At 46.5% G+C, this 9,811-nt stretch overlaps 2 protein-coding genes across 3 annotated transcripts in view; one reads left to right on the forward strand and one right to left on the reverse strand.

Annotated features, from left to right (window-relative positions):
- LOC135817415 (early endosome antigen 1-like) overlaps positions 1-2,383 on the forward strand; it is a 23,829-nt gene extending 21,446 nt beyond the window's left edge. For both annotated transcript variants that reach the window (XM_065330591.1, XM_065330592.1), the window contains exons 22-23: positions 524-646; positions 1,262-2,383. In XM_065330591.1, the coding sequence (XP_065186663.1) occupies positions 524-646; positions 1,262-1,370 (232 nt within the window). In that variant the 3' untranslated portion in view covers positions 1,371-2,383. The remainder of the gene's footprint in view (positions 1-523; positions 647-1,261) is intronic.
- Positions 1,669-8,364, reverse strand: LOC135817416 (G-protein-signaling modulator 1-like). Its single transcript, XM_065330594.1, has 7 exons — positions 7,503-8,364; positions 6,661-6,748; positions 6,053-6,172; positions 5,533-5,652; positions 4,640-4,759; positions 3,017-3,741; positions 1,669-2,136 (listed from the first exon to the last, which is right to left on the reverse strand). The coding sequence occupies exons 1-7, from the start codon at positions 8,177-8,179 to the stop codon at positions 2,052-2,054; spliced, it is 1,935 nt and encodes a 644-aa protein (XP_065186666.1). The 5' UTR covers positions 8,180-8,364; the 3' UTR covers positions 1,669-2,051.
- Positions 8,365-9,811: the final 1,447 nt, after the last annotated feature.

Below are 9,811 nucleotides of genomic sequence, written 5' to 3' on the forward strand. Positions count from 1 at the left end.
TCATTCATTCTTTGAGGAAATGTTGCATGCATAGTCCATGCCCTCTCTCTTTCTCTGTCTGTGTCTGTCTGTCTCTCTTTCTCTGTCTGTCTGTCTGTCTGTCTGTCTGTCTGTCTGTCTGTCTGTCTGTCTCTTTCTCTCTCTCTCTCTCTCTCTCTCTCTCTCTCTCTCTCTCTCTCTCTCTCTCTCTCTCTCTCTCTCTCTCTCTGTCTCTCTCTCTCTCGCTCTCTCTGTCTATCTCTGTCTATCTCTGTCTCTCTCTGTCTCTCTCTGTCTCTCTCTCTCTCTGTCTCTCTGTCTCTCTCTCTCTCGCTCTCTCTGTCTATCTCTGTCTATCTCTGTCTCTCTCTGTCTCTCTCTGTCTCTCTCTCTCTCTGTCTCTCTGTCTCTCTCTCTTTCTCTCTCTGTCTCTCTTTCTCTCTCTGTTAGAGAGAATTTCACCCTAAGTTAGGCAGCCTAAGCAAAAACTTGCATTTTCGGATGAGCCCATTAATTGGATATGCTTTTGCTGTGTTTTCCTTAGGCTTGAAGAGCAGGAGTCACGACATGTCAGAGAGGTGCAGGAGATTCAGAAAGAAGTTAGACATGTGCGTACAATGCTTGATGAGCGACACAAAGAAGTACACAGGCTCCAGGAAGACAGCAGGTGGGTAGTTTTTAATACAATACATTCATTGCATCTTAGTTCTCTATATTCATCCATCCACTCCTTCTTTGTTATTTCATACAGTATACTAATACGGTCGGACCTCGCTTATCCGGTCCTCGTTTATCCGGATCCCTCGCCATCCGAAAGAAAATCGCGGTTGGTTACCGATTTACAGCATATGCCGTGCACACATACAGTATGTGTGTTTGATTATCCGGTTCCCTCGCCTATCCGGATATTTTTCTGGAAAACGGATGTGTGCGGTTATGCGAGGTCTGCCTGTACTGGTGTCCGTCTTTGCCTTCAGTGTAAGAATTTTGAGAATACTTGAAGTACTAGCTACTGGTACACATGCATAGTAGTAGCATGCCCATACTGGTGCCGGTCCTGCTCAAGAAAGATACTGTGACACAAAATTGTGGAAATGTGGTGGGGACAAGCAATATCATTGAGCTTGGCCTTACTAATTGTGCTACAAATGTTTATTTGTGCTGATCAGACAAGCTGTGGGTCTGACACGATTGAGCAGTCAATAATCACCATGGCATGTCTTAGCTTGATGGGGTGCTGTGTTCACGTACGCGCGCGTGTGTGCTGTGTGGATTGTTTCAGCTTGAAGGACGAGCAACTACAACGTCTGCTCCAAGCAACATCCAACCACCAGCAGCACCTGCTGAGCAGTGCAGCTACACTATCACGACACACGTCAGTAAACTCCTGACAGACCGTCCTAAACAATTCACATGTATATGTTGTATGAGCCCGGCATGCTTCATGAATATCATGAACAGCAACCCCAAGCCAAGGGCAGACAAAGCATGTGTGCAACTGACACCGAAGACGTTGACGCTGTGCTTATGATGATCACAGTTCCCGCCAGCGGAGTAAGGGCAGAGACAGTATGTATGTGTGCAACTGACACCGAAGACGTTGACGCTGTGCGATGATCACGGTAGAGCACAGTTCCCGCCAGCGGAGCACCGCGCGTAGTTCATAAGAATCATACAGCAGTGTGCCATCCATCTTGGTGGAATTTAGTGCACTTGTACAGTCAAATGTCTCCTGAAAACAATGCATACTACATTTGAAGTATGTGTATACTTATGTATCTAGTGCGAATGTTCAGGATTGGCTCTGAACACTTGACATCAAATCAGCCAGTCTTGTAGTGGTACATACGCGAACAATCAAATATTGAATTGAAAACTTGAACCTATTATTAAAAATGTTGAAAAGAATAATTTTATACCAAAAAAGTTTCAAAATAGGGATCTTTTTTCATTTCATAGTTATCAATTCCAAGTGTAGTGCCTAACTATGGAGCATGTCATAGATGAAATAAATCTCAAGTCATCACCAAAAAGAATTATCCGTCTTCCATGTGGCTATGCCGAAATAGAACTCATTTGGCTGGCTGCTCCGAGCCCTTTGCTGCTTCAAACATACCCACGTCCACTGAATCCATGCTCCTCGAATTCAACATCATGCTGAAGGCAATAATAAGAACAAGAGGCACAAAGGTGGTGCTACACTTGAAGCGAGTTGTGATGGTGCTATTTTATAATTGCATATTTATACACTATTTGAATGATTGGAGGAGGGGGTTAAGCTGTGTTCGTTTTTGTCTCATGTTTCTCGTTCTATTGTTTTTCCATGTTTCTTGTTTTACTGGTGCCTTCCATAGCACGGGAGTCCCATGTGCAATCAATTGAACTGGAATTTAAGCAGCGAAAAGCTATGGTTGCGATTGTGCTTTAGCATCGGACTATTTCCCTTGTGTGCAATCCGATGAGCCACACTAGTTGGGATGATAAGGGCTGTGTTGTAAAATAGTGTCCTGTGATACGGTCAGTTTCGGAAGTCGCACCTTCTATCTATCACTGATTCCATCAACACTTAACTACCGTACTCGTGCGATCAGTGCCCTTGGGGCACTAATTCTTCAATGTCCATCACAGATGGGGCACTATTCAAGAGAGGCACTATTCAAGAGAGGGCACTATTCAAGAGAGGACACTATTCAAGAGAGGGCACTATTCTTTCAATGCTGGTACATTCACTTCATCCCGCATAAAAACAAAGAAGGCGAAGAAAAACCCTGCCCTGGCCACCAGTTCAATGACATGGACAAGAACATTACTAGCAAAAGAACACCAAACTTGCACATGCGTTTGGTTACAAGCCCAGGGGGGGGGGGGGGAGGGGGGCACTATTCAAGAGGGGGCTTTATTTTTTCATTGGCCCTTAGAGACTGGCGCACTATTCGCGATAAAGCACTATTCGAGAGAGGGCTCTAATCGCAGGAGTACGGTATGCCAGCATTGCATACGTTAATTATTTGAGTACTATGCTCTGTAAGCTACTTACCTGGCTTGAGCAGACTGATCCATGACGCCGTTCCAACCCTGCTCTTCCCGGAAAGCGGAGAACAGCGGGTTCTCGTGTGCAATCTCCTGCAGCATGCTTCCAACGCCCAGCTGCAGCTGCATGGCGTGATTACGACCTCCGAACGTCGACGCGTAGATTGATATGCGCTTCTCCTGCTCTTCCTGGCTGGGCGCACGCAGTATGAAGTTTGACTCGGCCTGCGAGGCCTTCTTGCCGCTGGGCTTGGCAGGTTGGTCAGTGCTGAGTGAAGCCATGACTGACTCCAGTGCTTTGTCTGTCTTGGCTTTGCCTTCGTCAAACGTGGATGTGGCGTGTGTAGGGTTGAAGAAGCCGATACCGCTGACTGCACCAGGGCCAGCGCTGACAGCCACACCATCGCGTGGCTGCGCTACACGATACACATTATCAGTACCTCGCAGCTGACGGCGGCGCATCGGCGGCGTCTCCATGTCCGTGATCCAGGGGCTTTCTTCTTTCGCCAGCACGCTGCGCCTGTCCTTGCGGTTGAAGATGCGCATCGTGCCCTCCTTCAAGCGCCGGGCACTGTCGAATATGCCCTGTTTGTTGGCGACGCGAGGCGATGCCGCAGGACTGGCGTTGAATCCCTCTCGACGTTTCTGGATGAGCTTGTGCAGACGCTGAACATTGCCAGTCGCCTGTTCTTGTCCTTCCTCACTGCCAGCTGCACAGTAGATGTCAATTTGCTGCAGGTGGGGAGATCAGCATAGAAGACAGAATGAGACTAAAGCTGCAAAGCAAAAAGCGATCCCAGGGCAACAGTTTTAATGTGGATTAACATTGTATATTCGGAGGAATCGGGGAGCATGTGCAACCTTGAAATCTTTAAACATGCGTTCAGAATGTGCATGTTTAGGCTAAGGCTGCAACCACACTAGGTACAAAATCACGTACAAACGGCATTACAGTAGAAATCGTCATGCCGACGCGTGCGAAATGCAAAATGCGCTTTGTAGGTTTTCAGCAACTGGCGCACCCCTGTAGAAAGTCACGTTTGTCGTTTTCGTCGTTTTCGCGCTCCATCTCCTGTGTACAACTTTGTTTTTGTACTTGGTCGTCGTACATAGCATCAGCATCAGCATTGTTTTGAATTTCCCGGTCTTTTCCAGCGCATGCGCGCATGGCACACGCTTTGGTACAACAATGTCACGTGCTGTTTGCGTGAAAACGTCATCTATGCAGACCGAAAGGTGTAGTGTGGTTGCGTACCGACTTGTACTGAGATTTGCATGAAAATTTGTACTGTGATTTTTACGTAGTGTGGTTGCGGCCTAAACGGCCTAGCGATTGCAGGTCTTTGTCTGCTGTGAAGCCACATATCTCCCCCCCCCCCTCCTTTCCTCCCGGAATGTGGACCAGCTATGCCACTGGATGGCGTATATCGAGTATAATAGAAAGATTGGAAAAAGAAATTAAACCATGGACAGATCATTTCTTTGTTAGTACCCTGGAGAACTTGCATTCATCTCGTAAGTTGTTCTGCTGTGCCACAAAGTAGTTGAGACAATGTCACAATGAGATACTAGTAGGCTTTCTAAGTGATTTCCAGTTTTCGAATGATACGGAATGGATTTTCGCACTAACCTTGGTGTAGAACTCAATGGCCGAGTCATACTGCTCCATGTCCTCATGCAGCGAGGCAATGTAACCAAGGGCCAGGATTTGCTCATTGCGCTGACCCAGCTCCTTCACAAGGTCAAGATTCTGAATACACGTAGAACAGAGGAAACCTTCAATGGCATGCTAGTCCCTCCATCGTATCTATTAGTACCCTTGCTTCACTATCACAGCTCCCGTGACATGTAACGAATAACTGTGATTTTCTATCTAGAATGCTTAGAGTGCCAGTTAATTCAGAACGTAGCTGAATCTTGCACTTTTCCACCAGAAATATTCACCTCAGTGACAGAAAGCTTTGCAGTGTCTACACTTCAGTGCTGCACAGCAGTATACCACTACAGCTGGGAAGCTTTTGCCTTCAATTTTATATTTCAATTCAGTGTTCTATTCATTTCCGAAATTGGGTTGTCTTTTTGCTTTAACTCTTAATTCATGGTGTGAATAAAACCGTTCTCAAGTATACCACTACATGGAGAATGAGACATTGACCATGCCTTACACCGGCACAAGTGCGACCAATATGCACATTAGACGTTGATAATATCGCTCCTTGAACCTCTGCTACGAGAACATTTGCACCAAATATTCTCATCTTCCCAGAGAGTAGTAGGCATGGAGTGAAATATAGGGAAGACAAATATAGGCATGAAGGTATCCTCGAACCTCTGCTGTAAGGACATTTGCACCAAATATTCTCGTCTTCGCAGAGAGTAGTAGGCATGCAGTGAAACATAGAGAAGACAATTATCAGCATGAAGGTATGATGCTGTGTGTACCAATGCAGTTTCCGAGCAGGGTGTGATGCTGTGGTAGCAGCACAGTCTCCGAGCAGGCCCTTCTACAGTGCTACTACTTACATCTGTATGCCAACGCACGGCGGTGTTGTAGTCGCCCATCATATCGTACGTGTTTGCAAGATTGCGCTGTGTAATGGCTTGTCCGGCCGCATCGCCCAGTTCTTTGCTGATGTTCAGGTCCTGAACGCCAGTAGCAGAAAACAACAACCGGACACACTACGCTGAAAAGGAGTGTTGTAAATCTCTGCAGATGCTGTACAAAAGTGTGTAGCAAGCCAAAGAATAGCGAGTACATGTGATACCCCAATACCCTCAATGAGTTGTACCAATGTGAGTACAGTAGGTGTGATACTGGACGGTGGATGAAAATCATGAGCAGGAACTGCACATGTAAGCTCCCCAAACAAAAAACAGTTCATTGAAAAAGTGTGCTGTGGAATCGCCACAACACCAGGTTGCATATCATGGAAATAGAGGAGCAAACAAAAAATACATCTCTTTGTTCTGAAGTTTATCAACACTTTCTTCTGGCCCTAAGGCCAATTACTGTGCGTGAATATGCAAGCGTTAGCAGGCTTACCTTCGTGTAGTGCTCAATTGACTCTTCATACTCTTGAAGTGATCGCAGACAGTTGCCGATGTTGCAGTGTCCTCGACTCATTCCCTCATGGTCATTCTGATCTTCAGCCATTGTCAATCTCTGTGGTAAGCAGCGCAACAGCACCAATCCAAAAGACAATGCGGGAGTGGTATAACAGCAGTGCATGAATGCAGCACTACCCTAGCAAGCATGCCAGATTGAAATTGTTAAAAGCCTTGGAGCGCATATGTCGTTGGTCATAATCTAGAATAGTGGGCCGGATGGTCCGATTCCCCGGTCAGAGCCAATTGATTGGAATGCGAAGCATCGTTACGGTAAACCTCCCCTTACCCGGATTCTCAAGATTCAGGGACTCCCATCTACGGGGGCGCCTTTTCACCTCCCTAGAGTCAAGTCACAAGCTATCTTTTGAACGAAAAATGGCACCAACATTTAATTGCCATAAAAAAGTGGCTACATGCATTCTATCAGTACGTAGGTTCTGAGACAGAGTCGACAGCAATTTCTAGTTATGATCAGTGCCCGGTGTCAATATGCCCGGCTAAGTGAAATCCTACTGTACAACTCTGTGTCATGCTGGAGCTTACCCGGGTGTGGTGTTCAATAGCCTTTCCGTACTTCCCAAGCAGTTCGTAGCACTCGGCGATGTTTCCATGGGCTCGCGCCTCGGCAAGCCTGAAAGTCAGATGCACATCACAGCAATACCAACAATGATAACTAACGAACTCACAACTCTATACCTCAGGCATGTATGCACGGCATGCAGGCACTAGTAGCTACGGCAATGTCGGTAGTCATCTCAATATGATGCGTTCCAAAAGCAGGCTGCCATGGCCCAGACATTCGGTTAGTGCTTTTTCTTTTTCCTTTGTGCATGTACCTCCAACGGGTATTGTTATCGTGCTACTTTGCTCAATCTGTGAATCTTCCCTGGTTAGTACCACAGTTTCGTGGCACGTGTACACAGTCGACTGCAGAGCACCTGGCACTGTACCTGAAGCCGATTCGACCACATATGATTTCATCAACCAATACGGTGCAGTTTCATGTCGTTGTGCCAACAACACGTGAAGCATTTGACCAACATATTACAGAGGTTACACGGTTAGATCATCGGTTGAGATGCTTTGGTGAAGTTGGGCCCCAGCGATGCACTAGCACTGGTGATTCACCCTGCATGCCTAGTGCCCATTAGCGAATCAGCTGAATAACGCTGTATACTTATATAGCGCCCATCACATCAGTGATAAAGTGGCCCATCAGTGATTCCGCTGACTCACCTCATGAAATCATTCTCATAACCTCTATATCTATAGTATTGGTTTGAAAGTGAAATTATGGGCAAAAAAATAGATCTATGCCTTTGGTGAAGTACAGTGCCACAAGCTTTTTTCAGATCTGTAGTCTGTGTGTAGATGAAGAGTCTCACCTGTCTCGCTGTTTGCTAACAATTTGCAGTTGGTTTTGAAAGAATGCAGTTGCTTGAGTGAGGCGTTCTCTGATGCTGTCCTTCAATTTGGACAATGTGGCAGCTTCTGCATTATCGCGACCGGCTCCCTGAGCAATGGCAGTCTTCTCACGACATTCTTTCATCAGTAGTTTGGCCATCATCACAGTCAGCTGAGCGAGGTTGTTGTAAGCACGAGCCATGCCTGTCTGATGGCGCCTTCGCTCGCAACTCTGCAGTTGACTGGCGAAGCACTGACCAGCCTTCTCGTGCTGCCCGGCGTTCTTGAACGCCAAGCCAAGGTTGGCGTACGCCTTGGTGCAACCTTCGCCGTCACCAGCCTCCCGACAACTGGCCAAATCGTGAAGATGGCAATAGATGGCCTTGGAGAAATCGGCCAAGCGAAAATGCACGTTACCCAGCATATTCCACAGCACACTGCAAAGCTCAGCGTCATCCTTATTGCACATCAACAGCACTTTCTCCAGAACTGGAATGGCCTTGGCTGGTTTCCCGGAGCCAATACATCCCTCTGCCTCCGCAACGAGATCGGCAACGGCTTGCCCATTGGAATTGCCGCCTCCGGTTTGATCTAATTCTGCGGCGAGAACATCGTCCAGAGCTCCGGCAGCTGATAGTTCCCTCTCGATACCGGCCATATCAGCTTTTCGGCAGTCTAATTAGGAAGTAGGATCGAGGTAGGGCAATTGATCTGAGAATCAACAATAACCTAGGTGAGCATGCAGTATCACTTCATGGCCACTTACTTCTCATCCGGAACATTGGAGGTGTTTCGCTGAGCAGCCCTTGCAACGGCCGAGATCTCCCTGCACCTGTGCAGTGTGCTAGAGTACGAGTGTAGACATCATGATTGTCATGAAGTCTACACTCTACTCTCTGAGTCTAGCACTGAGTCTGCTCTCGTTCAAAGATGTCACAAAAGACATCGTGGTGACCATGCCAATGGTCACAGTGTGTAGTGGGCCATGGGCATGCCATGGCTCCGGGCATGGGATCGGGAGTCGTATCGTATACGTAGAGATGAGTAGAAGGTCCTATGCATAGTCATTCGACAGGAACTGTATTTCAAATAAATCCTGTGGTTGATCCTGATTTATGACATTATAATGTATCATCGAGTGAGTCGTTAGCGTTGGTATCATCTACTGCTTTGTGTGGGAAGCTACTGCACTGTCGTACTGAATCATAGCAGATCTACTAGTACTGTCGTACTGATCTAGTCTGTGCCACTTGTTACTTAGATGAACATGATGACATGATCTGATAATGCTGACAAACTCAATGTGACGATACGAGGGAGGTAACGCTGGGAATAGGTGGTGTTCCAGAAGCTGAGCACTATCTACTCTTTGGTTGGCTCAACGGCTGACAAGACTGTCAAAAAATAACGTTAGACCGGCGATGTTTGCCTTACGCCATGAATACCATCACATGGCAGGAACGTACAGAAGGATCAAGAGTAGGGCTAGGGTCAACACAATCACTGTATTTTAGTTTTTCTGGCCATATGCATATGCGCATATCCGCGCATGCATCGAAGAGCGCATGCATCGTCGGTTTACACCTTTCCTTTACTGGCGGAAATCAGTTTATCTATGATGCCATGGAGCCAGATTTCAGTACGCTCGAGATCTATCTACGATACAGACTACTACTAGTACTACAGATCTACTGCCTAGCAGGTAGGCCTTTGCGGATAATGCCGGCAGAACAAAATTTAATAACAATTGGCAGAATTCGGTACTTTTTCTGGTAAGTTTCATGCATGTTTGGTATGTGGATAAAGAAATGGAGCAGAATTCGAGGAATTGCCCGCCATACGATTTGTATGGTTCTGCCATTTTGACTGCTTTTCGAGCATTATCCGCCAATGCCTACTAGCACTAGCAGGGAGTCATAAACCGTGTAAACCCGACACCCTGCCGCCTAGCGCAGATATTATTGTGGTAGGCATGGACAAATTAATAATGGTAAACTATGGACTGCCACTCGGACTTGACAATAGAAGCAGCTTTCCGTATGTGCAGTTACATTGAGCCATGGTGTTTTTATATCTTATTTTTGTGAATCCTTCCCGGAAGCAAATGCTGGTTTATACATTCATGTAATTACTCAGTGTTAGTCAGTGTTATTTGCAATAATAATCTCAGTATACCCAACTCGCAACACACTAACAGTCCTTGGCTACACCACGTACAGTTGAAATTGTCCAAATTTTCACCCAGGAGGGCATCATCAGGGATCAGGGATGCAATAATAATAATAACAAT

Source organism: Sycon ciliatum, chromosome 5, assembly GCF_964019385.1.
Source record: "Sycon ciliatum chromosome 5, ocSycCili1.1, whole genome shotgun sequence".
NCBI lineage: Eukaryota > Metazoa > Porifera > Calcarea > Leucosolenida > Sycettidae > Sycon > Sycon ciliatum.